The following is a 27,097-nucleotide window of genomic DNA, read 5'->3' on the forward strand; positions in this document are numbered from 1 at the left end:
AAGGATTTTATCTACCAAGTCAGAGGAATTATGCAGGCAGACACAGAAGGAAGGACTCTGGGAATTTATTCACTCACTTAGTGATTTATTTTTTAAATATGTTAATTTTACTTAGAATTTTAAACAGGTAACACATGCACATGGTTCAAACTTCAAAAAGTACAAAAGGGTATACGCTGAAATCTCTCACCTGCCCCCCCCCCCGGCCCCCTCCACCTAGGTTCCCTCCCCAGATCACCAAGGTTACCTGTTCTTTTATATTCTTTGCATGAAAGAGTGTGTATAGATATTTTTCCCCTTTCATTACACAAATGTTAACACACTGTACCTGCTATTCTTTACCCTGATTTTTTTTTAAGATGTTATTTATTTATTTGAAAGCGAGGACAAGCAGGGGATGTGGCAGGCAGAGGGAGATGGAGAAGCAAGCAGGCTCCCCACTGAGCAAGGAGCCTGATGTGATGCTGGGCTGGATCCTCGGTCCTGGGGATCGGATTGTGACCTGAGACCAAGGCAGACGCTTAACCGACTGAGCCACCCAGGGGCTGCTCCCCTGATTATTTTACTTGACAGTACATTCTGGAGATCGTTCTGTATCAGTACACAAAGAGCTTTCTCATTCTGTTTTATGGCTGGATTATATTCCAGTATGGTACCATAATTCTTTTAACTAGTCTCCCAACTGATGGGTACTTTGTATCCATGAAACTCAAGGAATGTGGAGAATTGTGCCTAGTCCAATGTAGCTGAAGGTAGAAGGCCCCTCCGTGTTGGTAACATTACTCATAACCAGAAATGTAGGTGAATTTTAACACTAGGAGCAGCAAGCCTGGTAATAAGGAAACATACACAAAAAGCTTCATCCTCTGGCCTCTTTCTCTGTCTGATGGGTGACCTCCAGTAACATATTAAGCAGACAGTTTTTTGCTTTCAAGCTGCCTCCACCAATGTCTCTTCATCATGGTCTTTAAAAAAAAAAAAAGATTCTGGAGCACCTGGGTGGCTCAGTGGGTTAAAGCCTCTGCCTTCAGCTCAGGTCATGATCCCAGAGTCCTGGGATCGAGTCCCACATCGGGCTCTCTGCTCCGCGGGGAGCCTGCTTTCTCCTCTCCCTCTGCTTACTTGTGATCTCTGTCTGTGAAATAAATAAATAAAATCTTTAAAATAAATAAATAAATAAAAGATTCTATTTATTTGGAGTGGGGAGCAGAGGAGGAGGAGAAGAGAGGAGTAAGGAAGGGAAGGACCAGGGGAGGGAGAGCAGAGGGACAAGGGGAGAGGGAGAAGCAGGCTCCCCACTGAACAGGGAGCCTGATGCGGGGCCCAGGTGCCCCTCTTCATTATGGTCTTTTCCGCCCCCCCCCCTTCATTATGGTCTTAAAAGCAGCTACAACTACCACTTTCCACAATTCTTCCCATCAGTGCCCATACCTTGTGCCATGGTTAAGAGGACTATGTCCGCCAAAGCAGGACACTTTTGAGAGTGAAAGTGGACACTATTAATAATGGCATTGGGATAACAGGCATAAACTGAGACTGTCTCAGCCATGTTGGCATGTCTGGTTCTCAGGTGAGGCATCTGGCTGCTAGACTTGGCGGCGGGGGGGGGTGTCTTTTTTTTTCCCTCTTTTTTAAGATTTTATTTATTCATTTGACAAACACAGAGAGAGAGAGAGAGAGCGAGCACAAGCAGCGGGCAGTAGCAGGCAGAGGGTAGAGGGAGAAGCAGGCTCCTCAGGAGCAGAGAGTGGGACCCTGGGATCAGGACCTGAGCTGAAGGAAGACACTTAACCAACTGAGCCACCCAGATGCTCCTAGACTGGGGACTTCCTGAAAGCAAGGGCCATACCTTATTCACCTGGGCATCCCCAACATCTTCCTAAAGCCTGAAGCACAGTAGTTGCTTAATGCTCATTTGCTGGTTGAATGGATGGATCACGTGTACAGAGTACCAGGCAGTGCTTTTGAAGACTCCGTGGGATGCTGAGGAGGGAGTGTTGCTAGCAATGCAGGGTTTCACCTTTGATTCCCATGTTATTTATAATATGTGGGCTTTCCTTGTAGATATCCCTCTTGTGATCGGTATGCTTTGACTTCTGTATCCAGAGCTTCAGATCATTTCCACAATGCCCGGCTGAGACCCAGGCTGAACATTGGAGAAGTACCAGCCTGTACCATACCCTGGCCTTCCTCCCCTGTCCTCTTCACGGTCAGGAGCTGGTCAGCATGGGTGCTGGCGACCAATCTGTCCATGGGCCCAGGGACTAACCAGTCCCAGCAGCCTTAAAACCTGCAGCTTAGCTTCCATGGATCCCTTTCCCCTTTCCCTAGCAGGCTCCAGTTACACAGTCCCCAGCCTCAGGGCTGGCTGCCTTGGGGACTGAGCATCTCAGTTTTCCCATCTTTAGGGCTCCTGCGTAAAGATGCTAAATAAGTATGAAGGGAGGTTTATCAAGGCTGAGACCTAGCCTACATAATTAAACTGTTTAAAGCCTCCCACCTCCCTAATTAGTGTTATGATGAATACACCCACTCAGCTGGGCATTCCTATTTCCCCTCTCCTTTTCAGAGTTTCCAAGGGGTTGGTGAGGTGAGCAGGAACCCAGACTCCTGGATTGAAGAGGGGAGTCCCCCTAGCTTACTGGCTTGCCTCCAGTGACCCACAAGAGAGGAAATACTCCATCTCCCTCAACCCAAACCTGTGTGAACAGAACTGCCAGGAGGGAAGGAATGACAGTTCTAGAGATGCCCTGGGCCTCAGTCTCCCCATCTGTAAAATGAGGGGTTGCATACATGATCTCTGAGTTATCTCGTGCTGACATTGCTCATCTCCACCCTGTATGTGTCTCTGGGCTGGGTTCAGCCAAGCACCCCCAGAGGTTTGTGAGGGGACCCTAAGGCCAATTTCCCCTTCTCTTCTTTTTCTTGAATTGAACATGGGACCCCAGAGTTCTGGACAGATGTTTATCTAAGGCTGGACCTGCCCTCTCCTAGCTGCCCCAGGAGATAAAAGGTGATTGACAACCAGAAGCCTGAGCCATACTTCTCAGAATGTGAATTGCTACAAGTCTGGTCCTTGTCCCATCCTGGGCTCAGTCTGATCCCCAGAGGCTGGAGCAAAGAGATGGGGCAGCCCAGGCCTGCTTGCCTGTTCCACCTGGATATACTGGGTGGAATCAATACACATGATTTCAAGTCCAGCTCCATCCCGGACTCCTTCACTACAGCTTCCTCACTTACCTTGAGTAAGTCACTTTTCTTGATGTCAAAGCAGGCCAGGTGTGGAGGCCATCCCAGGACTATAGCCAAGCTCAGATATCATTGTATATGTTAAGTTCCTTTTAAGTTTTGGCTAGAAGCAGTTACCCCCTCTCTAGAACTCTGCAAATATTGTATTTGATGTAATTTATTGGTTGGGATCCACTAACTTTCCAACAGTTGTCCAACAACTGATTGTTCTTGGACATCATCATGACTCTTGGGATTAGCAAGCCAGTGAAACCCAACTTAAAATGACTTTAAAAAGTATGTCGCCGGGGCGCCTGGGTGGCTTAGTGGGTTAAAGCCTCTGCCTTGGGCTCAGGTCATGATCTCAGGGTCCTGGGATCAAGCCCTGAATCGGGCTCTCTGCTCAGCGGGGAGCCTGCTCCCCACCCCACCCCCTGCCTGCCTCTCTGCCTACTGTGATCTCTCTCTCTTTGTGTCAAATAAATAAATAAAATCTTTAAAAAAAAAGTATGTCACCGATTGAAAGACCATGTTAAGATAACTAAATGCAATGGGATCCTGGATAGAACACCTGGAACAGAAAAAGGGCATGGGTGGAAAAACTGGTGAAATTCAAATAAGGTCTGTGGCTTAGTTAATCGTCATGTACCAGTGTCGATTTTTTGGTTTTAGTTTTACTCCGATAAAGTAAGATATTTCTATAAGGGAAAGCTGGGTAAAGGGTATAAAGGAACTCTGTATTATTTTTGCAACTTTTCTCTAGGTCTAAAATTCATTTTAAAAAATTAAATTAAAAAATGCACAAATTAGGGGTGTCTGGGTGGCTCAGTGGGTTAAGCCTCTGCCTTCAGCTCAGGTCATGATCCCAGGGTCCTGGGATAGAGCCCTGCATCGGGCTTTCTGCTCAGCAGGGAGCCTGCTTCCCCCCTCTCTCTGCCTGCCTCTCTGCCTACTTGTGATCTCTGTCAAATAAATAAAATCTTTTTTTAAAAAATGCACGAATTAGGGAGACCTGGGTGGCTCAGTCGGTTGAGCGTCTGCCTTTGGCTCAGGTCATGATCCCTACAGTCTTGGGATCCAGCTCACAGTCAGGATCCCTGCTCAGCCCAGAGCCTGCTTCTCTCTCTGCCTACCACCCTCCATGCTTGTGTTCTGTGTGTGTGTGTGTGTGTGTGTGTGTCTCTCTCTCTCTCTGACAAATAAGTAAATAAAATCTTTTTTTAAAATGCACAAATTACAGGGTGCCTGAATAGCTCAGTCATTAAGCATCTCCCCTCGGCTCAGGTCATGATCTCAGAGTGCCAGGATTGAGGCCGGCATAGGACTCCCTGCTCAGAGGGAAGCTTGCTTCTACCACTCCTACTCCCCCTGCTTTTGTTTCTTTTCTCACTGTGTCTCTCTCAGTCAAATAAATAGATAAAATCTTTGGGAAAAAAAAAAAAAGCACAAATTAATGGTGACCACTAAAAACATAAGTATGGGAGGAGGAGGGGGTTTATTGGTAACGGAAAGAGGTGGGGGCGATATGGGATGCAGGCGGAGCTGGATCCAGCAGCTTGATTATTAGCAATTGTCTCCATCTCTCCTGCTTTTGCTTCTGATGTGATAGCTTCATATTCAGGCAGCCCTTTCCCTTGTGGTGGCAAACAGCCTGCCAGACTTCCAGGCTGATATTCTGCCATTTTTGCCACCCAAGAGTTTGTATTTCTCAATAGTCTTGTTTTGTTTACTGATGCATCCCTAGCATCTAACTTGGTGTGTTGAATGAATGGCTCCTGCAAAGTCCTGAGACTGTCATTGGTTCAGACTGAAATCATGTGACCATCTCCAACCCAATGGGTATGAATTACTTTACCTGGATCACATGGGTAAGATCAGCCTCCCATCCCCCAACAGGAGCTGAAATAGAAGAAGGGCAGTTCCCCAAAAGGAAACAATGGGTCCTATTATCAGAAGGGTTGCTGACAAACCAATATATTCCCTATTTTTTCTCCTAGAGTGGTCCACAACATAGACCTACACTGGAAATGTACAGGCTTAAATTCTCATGGGCTCTGGGTGTGCTGAGCTCCTTAACTACAGTCTCAGCATAACTCTCATTAGTGGAATATAAGAATAGGGCTCATTTCTGGGATGCTGGGCTTCTTGCAGCTGGATCAGATGGGCTTGGATGTCAGGGAAGGGGAACCAGCATGGCTGAAGATGACAGAACCCCAGGATTCTTTCCTGGCCAACACGATGGGCTGTTCCAGGCCTTCCGGTCTCTCTCTCCCAACCCTAGCCAGGAGCCTCTGCTCTAAGGTCTCATTTGTTCATTTGGATTCAGGCAGCATGGGAAAGAGTCAGGGCTAGCTGAGCGTTGGGACGCCTCAGATGAGTACCTTATGCCTCGTGAAGAAAATTCGGTGGGAAGACTCCAGAGTCTTAGCTCCCAGTCTCAACCAACCCCCCAGCTGACTCCCAAACAACTCTCCATGTCCTCCACATGCTCTCCCACACCTGCAGGAACAGAGGCTGGAGTAGGGCAGAGTGCCCACAGAGAAGAGGTCTAACTTGTGTGTTTTTCACATAATTTTATTAAGAATAAGGCATATGACAGTCACCCCTAAAGCATAGGGCTCTATTTCTGTGGGTGAGTGAGTACACTCTGAAAAGCATTGGATTAAAAAGCGCAGCCAACAGAGAATTTGGAGCAGGATCCCTCTGCCCCACCTGTGGGGCTCCTGCCACATGGTTCAGAAGCCCTGCATGTCCCCCATTCAAGGCTGGCACCTTAGGGAGAGGGTGCTCAGGGATCCCCAGCTCTGCACTAAAGAGAGACTGTTCCACACCCTCCTGGCCTCCTTCCTCTCCATTGGGAGACCTCTATTCTACTGCTGATTTGGAGAAGGGCTATCCCATTTCAGCCCTGGAGTGGTCCCCCAAACTTCAGACCACTGTGTATGGGATATGGGGGGCAGGGGTACACAGTCTCCCCTTGCATTGCCCACTCCAGAACAGGGAGGGGTCCCCACTTGCCGCTCTCTTTCCTGGGTCTGTCCACACTTGGGGTGTGGCTGGATCTCCCCCTAGGGCAGAGTGTTCTTGTCAATGTGCCCCTCCCCCAGTGGGGATTTGTGCTGCAGAGAGGAGGGGAGTAGGGGGGAGGAGACACAATTCTTTCTCTTCTAGTCACCCAGACATTCCAGGGGCTTAGGAGAGGGGGTCTTTCCTTTGGCAGGGTGGGTCCCCAGGCTAGAAGAGGGAGAAGGCTGGAGGCTAAGGAATTTGGGGCTCCTGAGGCCAAGGGCAGGCTACAGACTCCCAGGCCCATTCTGCTGCACTGAGGGTTCTGTTCCAAACCCCAGGGGCAGGCGGATAGAGGGGAGTCTTTAGTCCATTATTTCCAGGAGAAGAGCGGAGAAGAGGACTTTGTTAAGATCGGAAACCTCCATCTGCTTCAGTCCCTCCCGCAGCCGGCTAAGTGGAGGAGGAGGGCTGGCCTATTTCCCTTCCCAGACCCTCAGGTGAGAGTCAGCAAGTCAGCCGCGCCCAGCATTCTCCGAACTTTCATCCGGGGGCTCTCTAAGCACCCCACAAATAATTAAGTGTCATTATCGCTGGTTGCTTAGAAGAGGGGTAGGAGTTCAGAGGTGCTGATGGGGTCACTTGGGGAGACCAGCAGGCCACTGGAGGCTCCCCGAGTAGGGGTGTGGTAGAGGCCCCCAGCTATACACACTGGGTCCCCAGGAGGGAAGGGAGGAAAAGGGCTATTGCTATAGAGCTGGGGGAGGCCAGGCGGGCATAGCTATGGCTTTTAGTAGGTGGGTGGGTGGATAAAGTCTGTCACCATCTCCGTAGAAGAATCAACATAACAAAGTCACCCTGTTTACCCCCAGAGTGTGGTTGTGGAAGCTCAGGGTGTGGGTGGGCTGCTCCTTCCTATACAGTCCTCAGGGCCCCTTCGCCAGAGGGCAGCCAAGAAAGGAGAGAGGCCTCCTCACGGGGACACCTCTGAAAGGGAGGCAATAGGACCAGGGGCACAGTGCGTTCCACACACCTGAGGGGAGACACGGAGGGCAGAGGCACAAGAATGGGGTGGGAGAGGACGGTAAGAGGCCAGGACGGGCAGAGCAAGGACCCCAGGTCACCACTGTGGCCCAACTTAGACTGAGGGGGAGAGAGAGAGAGCACTGTCTGTCCCAAGGACGTTCACACCTGGGACATTTGCAGCCCAGTGGCTGGAAATAACCCGGATGAGGCCCGGTTATTGCTCAGTGGTCTCAGCAGTCCTGAGTGCAGTCAGCTGGGAGAGGACAGCCTATTTGTGGGGGCTGGGAGCAAGTTCACTGGTTTTACTTCTTGCGGATTGACCTCCCACACCCTCTGACATACAGAGAGAAAGGGAACATGATGGCGGGTTCCTCCTGTTCATTACAGGGCCCATGAGGGGAGAAGGGTTCCCCACCCCTAGAGATTGATTCTGCTCGTCTCCCAGACCGTGGGTGACACACAGAATGCTTGGCCTCAGCCAGGGCAAGACGCCAGGATGTGCTATCTATCCGTGAGTGAGGTAAAGGCCTCTCCCTGCCCCCATACTCCCTCAGCAGCCCCTGGAAGACTTCACAGGCACTTAGGACTCAAAGCAGGACCAACAGAGGAGGCATGGCATGGGGGAAGGGGCTCTAGGGTTTGTCTTTCTAGGGGCTGGCCTTGCGGTGGGGGCCATGTGCTGGACTGGAACTGTACTTCCTTCCTGCCTTGGGTCAGGAGAGGGGAGCTGGGGAGAAAGTAGCTAGGAGGTGGGCTGTCCCACTTTCCATTTCACCACTCCCCCTTCTAGACAGAAGGGTTACATACATTGAGTATCCGCCACTGTCAGTTCTGGTAGGATTGGGTGCATCCCTGGAGAAGACCAGCCTGGGGACTAAGCCGTGCTCCTGTCCCCCCCCCCCCCCCCCAACTCAAACCTCTTATCAACCACTGCCACTCCCAGGAATCTGGCCTTTCTTCCCACCTCTAGGTGCAGCTGGGCAAAATTAGCACCAATAAACAGGACTAGGAAAGCTCCCAAGGCAGCCTTCAGGTTCCCAGCTTCCTCCAGAAGGGGAAGGCGGTTTCTGCCCTTCCACAAGCCTGAAGGAGCAGCTGACTCCAGCGGACCCCTTGTCCCCCGCCCCTTGCTTCCCTAGCACAGCTCCCAGCCTGAATACTTAGGGGTTGGGGGGCATTCTGGGGAAGAACAGGACTGGGGACAGTTTTAGACCAGGTTCTGCCATCGAACCCATTCGGTACTCCTCTCCATAAGTTCAAACTTCCATCGCGTCACACTTTCCCTACCAGGGGCTCTGGCAGGAAATGCCTTTAAAGTGTTGGGTGCTCACCGGTAAGGACCTATCAGCGGGGTCGGGGTAGGAGAAGCGGCGTCAGAGGAGAAAGGTCCAGCCGCTAGCCCGAGCCGAGCCGGGGCCTCCCCTCGAAGGAAGGCTTGGCGGGAAGGGCAGCCGTGCGGGGCTGGGGGAGGTCCGAGAGGGGAGCCTGGGAGGCCTAGGGGTGCTAAGTGCCGCTGCGTTCTTTTCGTAGGCCCGCCCAATCTCCCCCCATCGCGTCCAACGATTGTCAGCTTTCCCGGGACAGGGGGCGACCTTCGCCCCCGCCCCTCCCTGCAGCAGGGTGGGGACCACATAAGCCTCCGTACAGCGAGTCCTCTCCACAAAAAAGGTGCACTCTCTCAGCCCCGCGGAGGAGCCCCCTCGGGGAAGGAGGATACAAAAAGGCTAGGGCGGTAGGAAGAGCTGGGGGGAGCTGGGGCCGCCTCCGCTGGCTCCCTGGACGAGCGCCGGCTCCCGCGACCCCCGGGACCCGCCTGCGCGGCCCAAGGTGCGTCTCTAGCCGGAGGCCGAGCCGGCCTTCCGCACTCCCCACCCCACAACCCCCCGTCTACTCCGGCTCCCCGGGAGCGCTAGGCTGGCTGGGCGCGGCCGGCGGGCCGGCTCGGTCCGGGGGCTCCTGGGGAGGCGGCTGGCGCGGGCTGCGGCCGCTGGGCCGCGGGGGCCTTCGGGGGTAGAGGAAGAGCGCGGGGTCGGGCATGGGGTCGATGTCGTCCAGGGCGCGAGCCGCGCGGTCCCAGGCGGCCCAGTCCCGGCCCGAGCCCTTGGCTACGGCCTCGGCGGCCGGTGGCCGGCGAGCCCGCTGTGCGCGCCGGCGGGGCCGGGGCTCGGTGGCGGCGACCGCGCCGGCGCCCGGGCGCGGAGTCTGCAGTCTCTGGCGCGCCGCGTGCAGCTGGCAGGACAGGTAGGCGGCCGCCTCGGTGTGCTTCTGCAGCTCGGTGCCCAGCACGGTGGCACGGTGGCTGCGCCGCCGCAGCTCCTCCAGGAAGCGGCGCTCCTCGGCGCGCAGGCTGCAACGCAGCGCGGACACCAGCGCCTCCCGCTGCGCCACCTCCCGCCGGAGCTCGGCGTTGGCGGCGGTCCGAGCGGCCAGCTGCGACTCCAGCGCGCGGCACTTGCTCTCCAGCTCCCGGGACGCCGCCTCTGGGGAGGAAAGACGGAGAGGAGAGGTGATGGTCTCCGCCAGGTCGACCCTGCACAGCTCACCGATCCACGTTACAGAGCCCCGTTTCGCCCTCCCTCCCCAGTGATGGGCTATGCTAGCTTTTCTTTCTCTTCCTCGGGGCCCTTGGACCTATCCTACCCTCTGGTCTGTCTGATTCATCAGGTTTCAGCTTAAATGCAAAACCCTCCCTGGTCACTTAGGCACTCCATAAATATTTGTTGAACCCTTACTATATGCATTGTGCTAGGCATAGGGGATCCGGAGGATAATAAAACATTCCTCATGAAGCTTACAGCAAGCATAGTGGGAGAGGTATAGTACATGATCACAAATGAATGTGAGCTTGCATCTGTGACATGTGCCAAGGCCATGACTCACTGGAGACTGTGACCTAATCAGGCTTCTCAATGGAAAAGCCACTTAGGCGAGCAGGAGTTGGAAGAACGAGTTGGAGTTTAGTGAGGAGCTTGAGAGGAGGGTGGTTTGCACAGAGGAGCTGGTGCAAAGGCCGCAGGGTAGGAGAGACATGCAAGAGCAAGGGACTGAAAGAGCTGGGACCTGGGAATGTGGGCAGCAAAAGGGAATCAGTGGGCCCTGGGGCTTGTGGTTTCTTTCTTTCCTTCTTTTTTTCATTCAGACTTTATTTATTTATTTATTTGACAGACAGATCACAAGTACGCAGAGAGGCAGGCAGAGAGAGATGGGGAAGCAGGCTTCCTGCTGAGCAGAGAGCCCAATGCAGGGCTTGATCCCAGGACCCTGAGATCATGACTTGAGCAGAAGGCAGAGGCTTTAACCCACCGAGCCACACAGGTGACCCTTGCAGTTTCTTTCATAGAGCATTTGTTATGTTTTGTGATTTATGTGTGTTATTTATTGATAGCCTTTGCCCACTGCACTAAGTTTCCTGGGCCCTAACAAAGACCGACTGAATCAGGATCTCTGGGATTGGACCTGGGAACTGACACGTCTTCAATGTGCAATGTGCCCGTGTAATTCTAATGTACCCACAGAGTTGAGGATCCCTGTCTCCTGGATCATGAGCTCCATTTTAGCAGGAAACACATCCTGGGATTAACACATGTGAGTATTTGTAGAGACAGAGATAGCTGGAAGGTGACAAAAGGTAGGCAAAGGTGACTCTGGAAAGGATAGGAAAATCAGCAAATGGTGGAGGAAAAAGAAAGGGAGGCCACTGAGAGACAAGATAAAAACCAGGACACTGGGCAATACCTTGAGCTCAGATGACCCCTGAAACCCTTTCAGAGGAAGGATAGTAGGTGGGGTGAAGGTTGCTGTTGTTACGGAACTGGTGTTTGGGATGTATGCCTCCTTCCTCCAAGTATCAAGACAGGAAGAGGTTGCCTGGTTGCCACTTAAAGAAGTGGGAAGAATTCGTTCAAGTCTATAAATGTTTATATCTTTATGCATGAATATGCGAAGCAATTTGTACGACTCTCAATGTTTTAAGTTAAACTTTCAACTTTCTCTCTGCCTAAGTCTTGGTCACGTATGTAGCACTTGATCTAATGAGGAGCACATCGATATGGCAGGGAGTCCCATCCCTGCTAAATCCCTCCCGGCTAAGAAAGACTATGTGGTGATTCATTTAAAATTAACCATTTACCAAGTCCCTCTCCATGTCTTGCACATGGAGACAACGGATAACACCCAGTCCCAGTTCTCAGAGATCATATAATTTTGGTGATTAAGATCTCAACAATGGAACCCCTCCCCTTTAAAAAAGTTTTATTGTAACAAACACCAAATAACATGGAGTTTACCACCTTAACCAATTTTAAGTGTACAGTTCAGTAGTTTTAAGTAAACTCACATTGTTTTAGAACTTCTTTGTTCTGCAAAACTGAAACTCTGTGCTCATTGAACACCATCCCCCCTGCCTCCATTTTATGGGTGAAGTAATAATCTGTAAACAAATATTTACTCGAATTGCTACGTGGCAAGAAGTCGTGCTTTTGTAAAATGAAGGATTTGCTGATGTGCATGTGTTTCTTTTTTCTCCTCATATAGATCAAGTTCCTTCAAGTCATGGACTCCACATTGCCACTGTGTTGTATCTCACCATTCAGCATCTTGTAGGGTGTGGACACTGACCATAGAAATCACTTGTGCAAGGATGGGAAAGATGAGAGAGGTAAGTCGTATAGAAAGGAGTAAAGTCAACCAGATGGACTTCTTCGGTACCCTGTCTGTCCTGTGTTCATTTTCCTACTTTGGGTAGAGATGTGTGTACAGGGTATGGTGGTACAGGCTGTTCATTGCACAATGTAACCCAGATGAGTAGGCAAATGGGGCTGACATCCAGCACTCCGTTCAGCAAGCTGAGGAGTGGCTGTCTCCCATGACTGGACTAGGGACAGAGAAGGCTTGGGTCGTACTAAGTGGTGGGGAAAAGGCGACTGTTGGGCTGTTGTGGCATTTCCCCACCAGTCATCCTTCTCTTACCTTGCTGATGAGACTGGGCCTCTCTCATCTCCAGATCACGAGTCAGTTCTGTGGGGAGGACAGAAAAGAAAAGGTAGTCCTCTGTGTGTGTGTGTGTGTGTGTGTGTGTGTGTGTGTGTGTATGAGAGAGAGACAGCGATCAGGGAATCACAACGCAGTGAAAGTGGCAATATTAGCATCCTTAGAAGCCATCTGAACCACCTTCCATACCTATTTTACAGCAGTCCAGTGAGAGGAAGAGATGAATAGAGGTGCAAAGCACAGCCTAAGCCTGATTGGCCTGATTCTAAGCCCCAGAGATCTTTCCAGTGCAAGCACCATGAGCTGCGTTTGGAGGTTAGTTCAACCCTTGGACTGAGAAGCCCGGCTTGCTTTTGGGGTCTGGGGGAGTATTTGCTCCTTCCCAGAGGTGAAATATCTAACGTGACAGCCAATCAGAGCCACTCTGGAGCAGTGCAGGGCACAGCCCCTTTAGGGTTTAGTTGGTGGATATGGGAAGGCTGGAGGGTCCTGGGCTGCTTGGGGGCTCTGGAAGGGGACTCAGGGCAGTAGATATTTATCAATAGGGTACATGCGTTTCACTATTTTCACAGCCAGTACTGCTGTGCCTGTGTTATTTTCTGTATCAGCCAGGCTCCTTTCCAAACCCTGTTTCCGCCATATTCCACAAGGCAAGGAATGGGGCTTCAAGGAGGACAGCGCCACCTGGTGACAGAAGGCCTACATGGCGCTCGCCTCCGCGCTGAGGGGGCGGGGTCAGCTCGCTAAGGGTGCTGGTGTTGAGAGGTTTCTTCCCGGGCGCCAGCAGCCCAGCCACCACCCTTGCACCTCCCTGTCTTCCCAGTCCCCATTCCTTACCGCCCAGAATGTCGCATCCCTCGGCCAGCTGAGTTTGATAATTTTTTCAGCCCCACCCCAACTACCCCAACTCCCTAGTTGGTCAGCTGGGAAAATGGAGGGAGTCCCGCAGGGGCTGGTGACAGAGGGGATCTCCTCTGCAGCAAGTGTGTGTACCTGCAGGGATGCAATCTGGTGCCTAAAGGGAGGAGATGTGGACCTGGGAGTAGGATAAGATAGCAAATCTCTGGGAACAATGCAACACCAACATAGTCTAGCCTTTGGGCCCTCTGCCCCTCCTTACTGGCTCTTCCCTTGGGACGCCAACTGTTGCTAGGAGACCGAGAGCCAGGGTACCTGGGGCTTTTGCTGTGACCTGAGTCTGAACCTCCTTCCTGGAGCTCCAGGGAGGACCCTGATGCCTCTATCCTCTAGGGCTTCCTGGAGCCAACTTGGCCCCTCCTGCAAGGCCCCAGAGTAGGCCAGGGGATTTGGTTCTGCCACTATCTCCCAGTGGGCCGGTTACACCCTTAATCAGGGAATTCAGGGGAGGGGACTGGGCTCCACTCTCCCATCCATCAGATGGCCATGCCCATCTTCTGGCCGGAGTCCACACCTTTAGAAGAGCATGCAGGGAGATCAGATACCCTGTGTGACCTTGGGCCAGTAACGGCACCTCTCTGAGCCTCAGTATTCTCCTCTGTGAAGTGGGGACAAAATCACCCCTGCTTCTCAAGGGGCTATTGCTAGGATTAAATTAGAGAAAATAAACAGAGCGCCCAACCCAGGGCTGAGTCAGTGCTGAATATATGGGGCAGTTCTTGTTACTATACAGGCTGCCCCAGCACCCAGAATATACCCACCTATATCTTAAACCCTTTTAGTCTGAGTGGCACCTGTTTCTGGCAGGCTCTTTCTGAAGCCCTCCCCAGCTGGTTCCTACACTAGCTCATCCCCTCTTTCATCCCCCTCCAGCTTCTGCGTCCCGGTTTATTTTATTTTTATATATATTCTTAAAGATTTTATTTATTTATTTATTTGAAAAAAGAGAGAGAGAGGGGCTTCAAGCTGGGGGAAGGACTGAGGGAAAACCCACGCGGGGCTTGATCTCAAGACCCTGAGATCATGACCTGAGCCAAAACCAAGTTGGACGCTCAGCTCAACCAACTGAGCCACCAGGTGCCCCTATATATTTTTTTAAAGTTTATTTTATTTTTTAAAGTAGATTCCATGCCCAACAAGGGGCTTGAAGTCACAGCACTGGGATTAAGAGTCCCATGCTATACTGACTGAAGCCAGCCAGGCAGCCCTCTGAGTCCCTATTTAGTCTCCTTGAAAAAAAATCTTTGTTTTGCTCCCTTCCCCTCACTCCTCCACCCCTTGGAAGAAGGGCCTTATTCAGGTATTTCAGCCCCAAGAGTGGCTTCTTCAGGCCAGCCCAGAGTTATTTTATCTCCTTAATCAATAACAAGAGGCTGCAGTCCCATACGCAGCTGGGAAGGGTGGTGGGGGCTGTTCCAGCCTCTTAGGCTTTCTTGAGATCCTGGCCTATGTCCTGAGTGCAAGAACCCAGGTCTTCAGAATTAGGGCAAAGCAAAAAGAAATTAGGGCTGTAGGGTCTTAGGGTATGTTCATTCTGATTTTCCTTTAATGTTGTCACAGGAATGAAAAAATGCATCCGGCAAAGACATCAGGCAGGGGGGAATTGGTGCGGGCCATCCCTGCCCCCTGGGCTGGCCTCTGCTGCCATCCAAGTTTCAAGGGAGATGGCAGGGAGCCTGGCCTAGGAATGTAGCAGCTGCTTCTGTATATGGAACCAGAGGAGGATGTGGTGGTGGAGAGTCAGGACGATCAGCTTCTCCTGCCACAGAGTGAGAACCCAGGCAGGTCACTCAGTTTCCCTCTAGAGAATGGGGAGCCTCGCATGAACAGAGGCTGCAAGGGCGGTAGAAGTCTGAGTGTCTTGGGGAGTAAGTGTGCAGAAAGCTGCAGAGGCATGCACAGCTGAGAGTCTGGAGCTCTGGGTTCTAATCTTGGCTGTCACTACCATATTGTGTGGCGCTCTCTCTCGCTCTCTCTCTTAGGGTCTCAGTTTACCTATTTGTATAATGAAGACGTTGGGCTGTTCCAGCTGACACATTCCATGAATCACTGACTCTAAAGCCTGTACTTGGAGACTCAGCCTGGGTGAACACTTTGGCCAGAGCCCAGCTTCTGAGAGGGCAGGTGGCTGAAGCCCGAGGTCCAAGAGCAGAGTTCAGGCCTAGGTTTTGGCTTCATTCTTGGTATCTCCTTCTGTTCTTGTTCACAAATCCAGTTGGTTGCCAAGTCCCTTCACCCAGTCTCCCCCTGGTCTTCCCCTTCCTACCCTATCCATCTCTCCGGCCCCACCACGAGTCTCCCTGCCTCCCTCCCAATTCATCTTCCATACAACTGGCAAGTTTCGCGTTTCGCAATGCAGCGTGATGCCCTTCAGAAACCTTCCGTGGCTCCTTACTCCCCAGGAGAACAGGCCAAACTTCTTAGCTGTCCTGATATTTGTCAGGGTCTTCCATGATCTCCCCGTCGCCCCTCCCCTCGCCCTTCTCTCCCTCCCATCCTCCCCCCACCCCCTCACCTGAACAGCGTTTCTGCAGCCTCAGGATTTCCAGGTGCAGGTCTCGCAGCAGAACCATCTGCTCCTTTTTCAGGAAGCTGATGTGGCGTTGTACACTCTGGATCTGATGCTCCAGGGACACGGTATCCATGGCAACCCAGGCCTGGGCCCCACCTGGGTGGAAGAAGATAAGGTAAACCCCCATCCTGTGGGCCTATCTGCCCTGCCCACCCTCAGATCCCTCTGAGCCTCCCACTGTTTGGGCTTCCGTTGCCACCAGGCAGATGGTTCTATGGCTGTACTCACTTCCCCCGTGTTGACTCACTTTACTCACCCAAGTGTCACCTGTGTGTTGTTGGGGAAGTATTTATTCCCATTTAACAGATGAAGAACTAGAAGCCTGGAGGGAAAAGGCCGCACTCCCCTGCCTGCCTGTAATGTTAGCCTTTCTGCTTCTCGGAGAGGAACACAAATGGAGCTGCCAAGTCAGGGATGGAGACAGAGATAGGCTGTAGCTTGCTTCTTAACCAGCTTTGGGCAAAGCCCTCTCCCTTTCTAGGCTCTTGGTTTTCTCATGGCTAAATTGGAGGAGCTGGGGAATAGAAAAATGAATCCCACCAGCATCCCACCAGTAAGCATTAAGCAAGGGTGCCCACCAGCCGGCAGACCAGAATGATGGTTAGAGCACACCCTATCCCAATTCAACTCCATTTCTCTGACTTAACCTTAATCCGGGACTCTGGGCCCCTCTAGGTCACAGAGGAGGAAGAGCTGATGAGTATTTTAGGAACACCAACTCTGCGGGCTGAAGGCAGGTGGCAGAATCCCTTTTTATTTGTTTATTTATTTTATTTATTTTTAAAAAAACTTTATTTATTTATTTGACAGACAGAGATCACAAGTAGGCAGAGAAGCAGGCAGAGAGGGAGGAAGGGAAGCAGGCTCCCTGCCGAGCAGAGAGCCCCATGTGGGGCTTGATCCCAGAACTCTGGGATCATGACCTGAGCCGAAGGCAGAGGCTGTAACCCACTGAGCCACCCAGGAGCCTCTGTTTATTTATTTTTTTAAAAAAGATTTTATTTATTTATGTGACAGACGGAGATCACAAGTAGGCAGAGAGGCAGGCAGTGAGAGAGGAAGAAGCAGGTTCCCTGCTGAGCAGAGACCCCCCTGATGCAGGGCTCAATCCCAGGACCCTGGTATCATGACCTGAGCCAAAGGTAGAGGCTTTAACCCACTGAGCTACCCAGACACCCCCCCAGAATCCCTTTTTATTTTTATTTTTTTTAATATTTTATTTATTTGACAGAGAGAAATCACAACTAGGCAGAGAGGCAGGTAGAGAGAGAGGAGGAAGCAGGCTCCCTGCGGAGCAGAGAGCCCGATGTGGGGCTCGATCCCAGGATCCTGGGATCATGACCTGAGCCAAAGGCAGAGGCATTAACCCACTGAGCCACCCAAGCGCCCCCAGAATCCCTTTTTAAAAGAGGAATGGCTGGCTCAGTCAGTGGAGCATGTGACTCTTGATCTCGGGGTTGTGAGTTCAAGCCCCGCTGGGTGTGGAGATTACTTAAAAATAACATCTTTAAAAAAAAAAAAAAAGAGTGGGAGATATTGATAAGGAGACCCATGCCAGTGAATTCATGGTGAACACATAAGACATTGTGAAGGGAGGGGAGCTCTGCACCCCTGAATCTTAACCATGCCCTGGCTTTGCAGCCCTCCCCCTTTTGACTCCATCCCTTTCCCAGGAAGTCTCTCTTGTGTTGATCACCGTCCTGGAGAAGCATAAGCAGAGGGCAAAAACAGAAGGCAGAGTTCTCGCCTTTTCTGCCAGGGATTCCCTAAGCTTTTTTTGGTTTGTTTTGTTTTGTTGTAAGTTTTTAAATTTATTTGAGAGAGAGAGAGGGAGGGAGCATGCAAGTGGGGGGAGGGGCAGAGGGAGAGAATCTTCATGCAGACTCTCTGCCGAGTGCAGAGCCGAACACAGGGTTCCATCTCATGACCGCAAGCCCATGACCTGAGCCCAAACCAGGAGAGTCAGGACGATCAGCTTCTCCTGCTACAGAGTGAGAACCCAGGCAGGTCAACCAATTGACCCATCCAGGCACCCCACTCCCTAAACTTCTGAAGGAGCTGTTTCTACCTGCCCCAGAAATTCCCTGGGCCTTGGAGAGAGAGGCCAGTTGATGGACCACTCTTTCCAGTGAATGATCCCCTCCAGACTGACTTTGATATAAGTCCCTGCAAATCCAGATTTTCATTTGTAGGGTTGCATCAAGCAGGTGCACCTGAGAAACTCACATTGGTCTCTTGGACTCCCTTTCCTTTACTCCCTTAAACTAACCAAAGAGGCCTTTCATTTCAGCAGAGGGTGGCCCTCTGGCCTGTGGCAACCACTGACTACATTTACATTATTACATCTGTTATGTTTAAGAACTTTATACACATTACCTTGCTTCTGCTAACTGTCTTTAGTAGATGTTACCACCCCCATTTCACAAATAAAGAAACTGAGGCTTGGGGCACCTGGGTGGCTCAGTCATTAAGCATCTGCCTTCAGCTCAGGTCATGATCCCAGGGTCTGGGGATTGAGCCCCGCATTGGGCTCCCTGCTAGGCAGGCAGCCGGCTTCTCCCTCTCCCACTCCCCCTGCTTGTGTTCCCTCTCTTGCGGTGTCTGTCTCTGTCAAATAAACAAATAAAATCTTCAAAAATTTTTTAAAAAGTAAAAAAAAACCAAAAAAACAAAACAAAAAAAACCCAAAATGGGCTCAGAGCTGAAGTGATTTTTGCCAGTTCACGTGGTCCATAAGTGGCGGCAGACCCAATCCTCTTATTGGGTTTTTTGAATCCAAAGTAGGTTCCCAATACTCACACTGAGAACAGTCCTGGGTTTGAATCCTGAGTCTTTCAGTTACCTGCTATGTGACTTGGGGCAAGAAAGTTAACTTCTCTCCATCTTTTTTCCCTTCTCGGTAAAATGGGGCTAATGGTAGCAGTCTTAGGATAGTTGTGAGAATTAAAAGAGATTAAAGAGTGCAAAGCACTTCTCTGTCTAGCGTGCGGGTAGGTTATTCCTTGTCTTGATTTGCTCCTTTATTCATTCATACATTCAATGATCTACTTGTTGCCAGCTATGGGGGTATGGGAGACAGACTGATGAACAGAACAAAATCCTTGCTCTCATGGAGCTCACAGGATGAAAAGGATCAAACAAACAAATAAATAAATGCATCAAATAAAAAATAATATCGGGGGGCGCCTGGGTGGCTCAGTGGGTTAAGGCCTCTGCCTTCGGCTCAGGTCATGATCCCAGGGTCCTGGGATCGAGCCCCACATTGGGCTCTCTGCTCCGCGGGGATCCTGCTTCCTCCTCTCTCTCTGCCTGCCTCTCTGCCTAGTTGTGATTTCTCTCTGTCAAATAAATAAAGTATTAAAAATAATATCGGTAAGTATACAATTATAATCTGTGAAGAGCACCCTAAAAGAAACATACAGGGTAACGTGGAAGAATATAAAGCGGGACCTAGTTTAGATTTGGGGCCAGAGAAGGTCTCTTGAAGAAAGTGATTTTAAGCCAAACCTTGTGGCAGGCAGAATTCTAAGCTGGTCCCCAAGATTCCCAGCCCCTGGTGGATATGCCCTCCTGCGTCTTCCCCTTTCTTTTGAGTATGAGCAGGATTTTGAATATGATGGCTTTTTTTCTCCTGTGATTAGAAAGGATTTTGCAGTGTAATAAAGGTCTCTAATCAAATGACTCAGTTAATCGAAAGGGAGATTATTCTGGGGGGTGGTTAAATAGGGCCTGTACTGAAGGAGTAAACCACCATGCTGTGCGGCAGCCCAGGGAGGGAGCCACAAGGCAAAGACCTGAGAGAGGCTGCTGGTAGCTGAGGATGGTTCCTGGCAGACAGCTAGCAAGCAGCAAGGACTGCAGTTTGACAGCTGCAAGGAAGTCAGTTCTATGAATTACCTAAGGGATCTTGGGAGTGGGTCTTTTCCCTAGTTGAGCCTTCAAATGAGAATGCAGCCCACCTTAATTTCAACCGTTTGAGGCCTTGAGCTAAATCCAGCTAAAATATGCCAGACCCCAGATCCTTGGAAACTGTGACTTAACACACGTATGCTATTTTAAGTCACTTAGTTTGTGGAAATTTGTTATGCAGCAATAGAAATAGAATACTAATAAATAGCAATAGAAAACTAATAAAGAAAAAAAAATAAAGAAAAAAAAAAAGAAAACTAATAAAGACTTGAAGGAAGGGGAGGTGTTAGAAGCAGAATAAAGAGAAGGACATTCCAAGCAGGGAACAGCATTTGTGAAAGTCCTGAGGTAGGCTCATAATGATAGCTTACATTTATTCAGTGCCTACTATGTGCCAAGCCTTGTGCTAAGTGCTTCACATGATCTTTTTAAAAAATTTTTTTGGTAAGATTATTAATTAATTTATTTATTAGAGAGAGAGATCACAAGTAGGCAGAGAGGCAGGCAGAGAGAGTCGAGGGGAAGCAGGCTCCCCACCGAGCAGAGAGCCTGATGTGGGGCTGGATCCCAGGACCCTGAGATGATGACCTGAGCCGAAGGCAGAGGCTTAACCCACTGAGACACCCAGGCGTCCCTCACATGATCTTTTGGGGGGAACAGAGACATTTTCACTGCTGGTAAGGATTGAAGTATAATGTGTCAGGGAATGGTTGCAGGAAGTGAGGTTAGCAAGAGAAGGATTGCAGGGTCTTGTAAACTATGCGAAGAATTTTGCATGAATACTAAGTGAATTGGTAAGTTATTAAAGGATTTTAAGCAGAGGACAGACATGATATGATTTGCATTCTTAAAAGATCACTCTGGCTGGCTGCTCTAGGGAGGGCAGATTAGAGGGGACAGAGTGGATGCGGGAGGTGAGCTGGGAGAACGTTGCAGTGGTCAAGGTGAGAGAGGATGAAGGCCTGGACCAGATGAGGGAGATGAAGACAGTAGTTTCAGGTGTATTTTGGGGGTAGAATTGTCAGCATGTGGGAACGGAATGGATTAAGTCATGATGACGGGGTGGGTGAATGTTCAGGATGTCTCCCAGTTTTCTGGTTTGGGCAACTCAAGTATGAAGGCACATTTTCTGGCTCTTTCTGCACTTCTTGGTCTTTGACATTAGACCTCTAATCTATAATCACTCCCTAGGTGATTTTGTCCAATTCTATGGCTGTAAATACTGTTTATATGCTGACCCCCATACTAACTCTCCTGTGAACTCTAGACTGACCATGTAACACCTCCATTTGGATGTCTAATGGGTCCCTCAAACTTACAAGTTCCAGTGCTGAGCTCTTCATTGTACAAAGCTTGCCTACTGTTCACCATCTTTTTTTTTTTTTTAAGATTTTATTTATTTATTTGACAGAGATCACAAGTAGGCAGAAAGGCAGGCAGAGAGAGAGGAAGGGAAGCAGGCTCCCCGCTGAGCAGAGAGCCCGATGCGGGGCTCCATCCCAGGACTCTGGGACCATGACCCGAGCGGAAGGCAGAGGCTTTAACCCACTGAGCTACCCAGGCGCCCCATACTGTTCACCATCTTAATAAATGGCACTGGTTTTTGCCCATTCAGTCAGTGGCTCAGGCCAAGAACTTAAGAGTTATCTTTGATTCCTCTCTTTCTTCATATTCCACAGACAATCCATCTGCAAATCCACTTGTCTCCACCTTTGAAAATGTGTATGCTTAATCCAATCAGTTCTCACCATTTCCATTGCTGTCACCCCAGTCCCATCTATGGCCATCCCTCTGATGCACCCTGTAGTAGCCTACTGATGGGCTTCTCGCTTCCACCCCTTGTTTGTCATGTAGCAGGTGTCGTTCCTTTAGCAGATCTGATCATGTCTCCCTGCTCCCCACTGATAACCCTCCAACAGCTTCCCATCATACTTACCACCTAATCCAAATTTCTATACAATTACCCCTGGCTCTGTCTGCCCTCATCTACTACCGTTCTCCCACTGCTGGTTCCCCTCCAGCTACTCGGACCTCCTTACTATTTCTCGAACATGCCAAACACATTCTTGCCTCAGGGACTTTGTCTGTGCTGTCCCCTCTCCCAGGAATATCCTTCACCCACATACCCTCAGGGTCCACTCCTCCCCTTCATTCAGGATTCTGCTCAAATGTCATTTCCTTAGGGCCCTTCTCTGATTACCTGATTTAGAATAGAGCCCTCTGTCACTCTCCATTCCCTTAATCTGCACTGTTTTTCTTCCATGAACTTATCACCACATGAATATATTACATTTTGTTTCTTGTCTGTTTCCTCTGCCAGATTGTTGGCAACACAAGATGAAGGACTCTGTTTTTGTTTCCTCCTGTTCCCTAGTGCCCAAGCACAATCTCTGGCAAATAAAATATACTCAATAAATACGCAGGGAATGCACGAGTGAGTGAGTTTGTGGAGCTGGGGCAGACTGAAGGAGAAAAGATTTACAGAGAAGGGAAGATCAAGCTTAAGACATGTTAGATTCTGGGGCGCCTGGGTGGCTCAGTGGGTTAAAACCTCTGCCTTTGGCTCAGGTCATGATCTAAGGGTTCTGGGATGGAGCCCCACATCAGGCTCTCTGCTCAGCAGGGAGCCTGCTTCCCCCTCCCCCTCTGCCTGCCTCTCTGCCTACTTGTGATCTTTGTCTGTCAAATAAATAAATAAAATCTTAAAAAAAAACAAAAACATGTTAGATTCTACATGCTCAAGAGACCTGAACAAGGAAACATAGATGCCAAGTACGCAGTCGAATATCCTGGTGTGTAACTCAGGAGAAGCAGATGAGCTGTGTCTGCGCTATTGCGTAACCATGTTGGGATGTGTGTGCCCCTGTGTCTGCACATACCTGAGACTGGGTGTGCCTTGAGGAGTGCACGTATGTGTACATGCTTGTTGGGGGTGTCCTGCTGCTTTTGCATCTGTGTGTCTGTTCTGTGTGCATCTGGAGGATGAAGGGATGTGAGCCTCTGCTTATAAGGAAGAGAAAATGTCTGTTCCCAACCTTTGAAATGCAAGTGTTTCTGAAGAGTAAAAGCCCTTTCCACACAGCCCTGGAGACTGGACCCTGGCCACCGTGAGGGGCTGAGCCAACCAGCTGTTTCTGAGCCTTCCCAGAAGGACTTGAGGGTTTGCTTCCAACTAGGCAGGCTGCTCTTCTCAGGGCAGAAATTTGGGTCATAAAAGATCTTGGCAGATATTCTGTCTTACACATGATTGTTTAGTTTGTTTGAGGGAGGGTGGGAAATGGGTTGGGGAACGGGAACTACAATATAGCCCTCTCAAATGTGACTGTCACACATGCTTCAGAGGGCCCAAGCCAGGAAAATGTCAGACATTCCCATAAAAATGCAGTCTTGGAACCCTCTGGCTTGAGAAGGAGCTTATGCTTGAGGACTTGGTCCAGACTGGTGACAGTGGCAGAAAGGTTAGGGTTACCAGCTTTCTCTTCAGCCCACATCCAGCCCAAGATGCCTGATCTCACGGGTTAAAGTGAGAAGGGTCCCTTGCCTTTGTCCACCGTCCTGACCACCTCAGAGTCTATGTTGTTTCTGTTGCCTACGTTCTCCTGGTACTCCTAGGTTCTTCTTTGTTTTAATTTTCTAGCTTGATGAAAAATGTTTATTAAAAATTGTTTATTTATAAATTAAAAAAAGGACCTGTAACACAGAGTTATGTGTGGAGTTATAGAGTTAACTCCAAGTACTTTGGACACGCCTCTCATCTGTCTGAAACTTACACAATTCTGATTCTAAGGTCTGGGCTTCTGGTTTCTGAAAACAATCTCACCCCCCTATTTGTTTTTTTGGAGCTTGTGAGTAAACCATTTTTCTGATGATTTTTCTTCCAGCCATCTGACTCCAACTGACATGGCAAGTAGGAAATTGTAGTTCTTTCTCCTTTCCATTTCTTATAGTTCTTCAGGTTGGAAGAACCACGAAAAGAGAAGAATCATAACACTCAGGGCTCAGAGGGGTCTTTGAGATCACCCCTAATGTGATCTCAAATCACATAGTGATTTGCAAATCTTGCTCTATAGAGCCCAGAGTTCTGCAGAGGGGTCTCAGAAGTTGCCAAAAATGGTTGGGGGCACAAGGGCTAGAGGCTTTGCGCTTTTTACCCTTCTTTATTTTGATGGGCTTGTACATACAAATTCACCGGAGAGAAGCCTTCTGCTAATCAAAGGTTTGAAAACCACTTTTACGGTCCAGTCTTTCCTTGGGTGGCTAACTACTCCCCCTCCCTTAATCTGCTCAATGTCCCCTTGCCTCTGCTGCCGCATCTCACCGTCAGGCAGACAAAGTGGCTGGGAGTGGAACCTGAACTGAAGACTCTTGCTTTCTGCTTGTGTGGAGTTTGCACTTTCTGCCACCCCTCACCCCCTGACTGCTTCTCTTGTCCCAGTTTCAATGTCACCCTTAGTGTTTCTTTTCTCTTTGGGACTGAAAGTATTTATTGAGTCAACAAATATCCTTGTACTGTTCTGAACACTCAATATCCACATTTTGTTAAAAATTTTTTAAGTACGCCTTCTTGGTTCAGAGAGAATGTTAAACTCATTTTTTTAGTCAGGGCAGGTATATTAGGACAGGCATGGCAATAAATGTATAAGTGAATTATGTTCTTTATTTTTATTAGTCCTTATTCCTCTTTACTACCTGACTTTGAGGCCTGGGGTAGAGGGAAAAGAGAGACTCAAGAAGTTTTTCTCAGATATGGAGGCACGGGTAATAATACTTACACTAATCATCAATGCATAGGTAATAATACTTATAGAACAATAATAAATGGCTGGCACTGTTCTTAGCATTTTATATATATTAACTCATTTCTCTTTATAATGACCCCGCACGTAGCATGTCCACTCTGCAGATGGGGAAAGAGGCTCAAACAGGTTAAGTACCTTGCTCGATATACACAGCTGTGGTGGCTGGCGACTGGGAGCTCCTGCATTCAGGCCCTTCGCATCCAAGCAGAGTCCACATTTGCAGTCCGATCTCCTCCTTTTAGGGATTCTACCTTTTATTGCTCTCACAACAAACTCTTCTCATAAACATGGATGGACATCCCGCCTCTCTATCTCTGCCTCCTGAAACCTGCCCCATCCTTCAAGGCACTTCTCAAAAGCTACCTTTCTTACTGAGTTTTTTTCCCTGACCCTCACCAAGCTGGGACGACTCTTCCATCTCTGTGTTTGCCAAGCACCATTATGCCATGTGTCACACTTACACCCATGCTCCCCACCATGTGTGCCTCCCTGGCTTCTGCTCCAAGCCATAAACTACCTGAGGTCAATACCTTGTCTCTGGGGATCCTTTGTATGGAATATGTGTACAACGAATGCTGGTGAAACTGGGAGAAAGAGTTGAGTGTTATTGGGAGTCACTAGGGCAAGTAAGTGTATGTATTAGAGAGTAATCCCCACCCCACCCCCACCCCACCCCAAGTCCTTGGCTTTCCTGGGGACTTGTCTTGGGAGCAAGAAGTCAGCCTTTGACAGATGTCTGGGACTCTGCAAGGTGGGCTTACCTGGCCAGTGGTGGAGCCACCTTCTCCAAGGGTCTTGTGGTCCTCTCCAGACCAGAACCCCTCCTCCCCTGTTACCCCTAGGCTATGGCTCCCCCCCCCCCCCCACTGAAGATCTCAGGACCCCCAACCTCAGCAAAGCTGAGGATTCAGGGTCATGGAAGTGGCCTGTATGAGGAAACTAGAGCGTCCATCCTCTTCAGTCTGGTGTTCTGCCTGATTATGCCTCCAATATGACTCCCAGAGGAGACAGAGGGGGAGATGGAGACTAAGGAGGATGGGGAAGAGGGGTACCAGGGAGGACAGGGAAAGGAAAACCGAAAGATGTGTGTGATGGGAGGTGGCAGGAGGTGGCGGTGTCTCGACCTCAGGCCGCTCTGGACTCTTCGCCAGGGCCGGTAAGGACCTGAGTCTGGGCGGCGGAGGACAACTTCTGCCAGCAGCCCGCGGGTCCTGTCCGCCTCCCGCGCGCTGCGGTGCCAAGCCCAGCGCCAGTCCTCCCAGGGGAGCTGGAGCTCGGGCCCTGCTGCTCCCCACCCGGGGCCACCCCGCCGTCCACCTCCCACGCCCACCGACCTCCTCACCTTCGGGACCTGAGGGAGCGACGGGCCAGCGGGGCCCTGGGACCGGGCCAGGCTGGGTGGGGGGAGGCGCTCTTCTTCCCCTCGCTAGCTGCGCCCCTGGTTCCGCAGCACCCGCCCGGGTTGCGACGCCATCAGCTGCTGCGAGGCTGCGGGGTTGTCGGGCCGGGGCTCCGGGGGGTTCCGGGGCGCCAAGGGGGGTCCGGGGCGGGCTCCAGGCGTAAACACCCAGCAACGTGACCGGAACTGGCGAACAAGCCGTAGGGGGGGGCGGGAGAGATAAGGGGGGAGGGGAGGGACCTGGGACTGGCGGGGAGGGGCCGTGGGCGGGGCGGGGGGAAGGGAGGCTGGCGGCGCGCAGTCGGGGGAGGGGGAAACCCAGGAGCTCCGGGAACCAGGCCTGAGGACCCCGCGGGCAGAACTCCGAGAGCTGGTTTTGGCTGGGAGCTGAAGGGAAACCCGGGGAACCTGCAGGACGCTTGGCGAGCAAGGGCGCGGCGGGCGGATCAGCACCGCGGACAGCGCTCAGGCGGTAGGCCGCGATCCGCTCCGCCCCTCTGCCCACCGCCTGGCGTAGGAATCAGAGCAGTTCCCCACTGGCCCAGGGAAGTGTTGGGGCGAGCTGACCAGGGGTTAGGAAACCTATTCTGTGCCTATTGGCAGTGAAGCCACTCCAGACCTCTCACTAGCTGTGTGACCTTGGGTGAGTCACATCACCTCTCTGGGTCCCAGTTGATAAGGCAGCCTCTTTCCTGTGAGGGTCCAAAGAACCAAGAGAAGATCCTTTATAAACTCTGAAGTCCAGAACATTGGTGTTTTTTTTTTTTTAAGATTTTATTTATTTATTTGACAGAGAGAGATCACAAGCAGGCAGAGAGAGAGGAGGAAGCAGGCTCCCCGCCAAGCAGAGAGCCCGATGTGGGACTGGATCCCAGGACCCTGAGATCATGATCTGAGCCGAAGGCAGCGGCCCAACCCACTGAGCCACCCAGGCGCCCCAAGAACATTGGCTTTGATACGTTTCACTGTACGTGGGAGACTTCTGGACTTGGGCTACTTGGCATCTAATTCTGGCTCTACAAATACCTTTCTCTTCCCTGGACCTTAGTCTCCTGATCTGTAAAATAGGATAATGATGATCTATGCAGGCTGTAAGTCTTTGTTGTGAGGATGAAATAAATTAATATCTGTAAAGTGCTTAAAACAGTGCTGCATACTCTTTAGGCATTCATATTCATGATGGCAAGGGACCCGGTCGCGTTGTGTGAGTGGCATGTAGCCCAGCTCTAGGTAAGTCATTTCTATCCCTAC

At 50.5% G+C, this 27,097-nt stretch overlaps 2 protein-coding genes across 3 annotated transcripts in view; one reads left to right on the top strand and one right to left on the bottom strand.

Moving 5' to 3' along the window:
* Positions 1-5,781: 5,781 nt before the first annotated feature.
* CCDC92B (coiled-coil domain containing 92B) lies at positions 5,782-26,052 on the bottom strand. 2 transcript variants are annotated; one of them, XM_045986027.1, is made up of 4 exons: positions 25,790-26,052; positions 15,683-15,835; positions 12,229-12,276; positions 5,782-9,740 (listed from the first exon to the last, which is right to left on the bottom strand). In XM_045986027.1, the coding sequence occupies exons 2-4, from the start codon at positions 15,810-15,812 to the stop codon at positions 9,148-9,150; spliced, it is 771 nt and encodes a 256-aa protein (XP_045841983.1). In that variant the 5' UTR covers positions 15,813-15,835; positions 25,790-26,052; the 3' UTR covers positions 5,782-9,147. The 2 variants fall into 2 exon arrangements, with proteins under 2 accessions (XP_045841983.1, XP_045841982.1); XM_045986026.1 differs by lacking the exon at positions 25,790-26,052 and having other exon boundaries at positions 15,683-16,605.
* RAP1GAP2 (RAP1 GTPase activating protein 2) overlaps positions 15,243-27,097 on the top strand; it is a 241,140-nt gene continuing 229,285 nt past the window's right edge. Inside the window, exons 1-2 of the mRNA XM_045986019.1 lie at positions 15,243-15,252; positions 15,756-15,854. Of these exons, the coding sequence (XP_045841975.1) occupies positions 15,811-15,854 (44 nt within the window). The 5' untranslated portion in view covers positions 15,243-15,252; positions 15,756-15,810. The remainder of the gene's footprint in view (positions 15,253-15,755; positions 15,855-27,097) is intronic.

This window comes from Meles meles, chromosome 18 (genome assembly GCF_922984935.1).
Source record: "Meles meles chromosome 18, mMelMel3.1 paternal haplotype, whole genome shotgun sequence".
In the NCBI taxonomy this organism is placed as follows: domain Eukaryota; kingdom Metazoa; phylum Chordata; class Mammalia; order Carnivora; family Mustelidae; genus Meles; species Meles meles.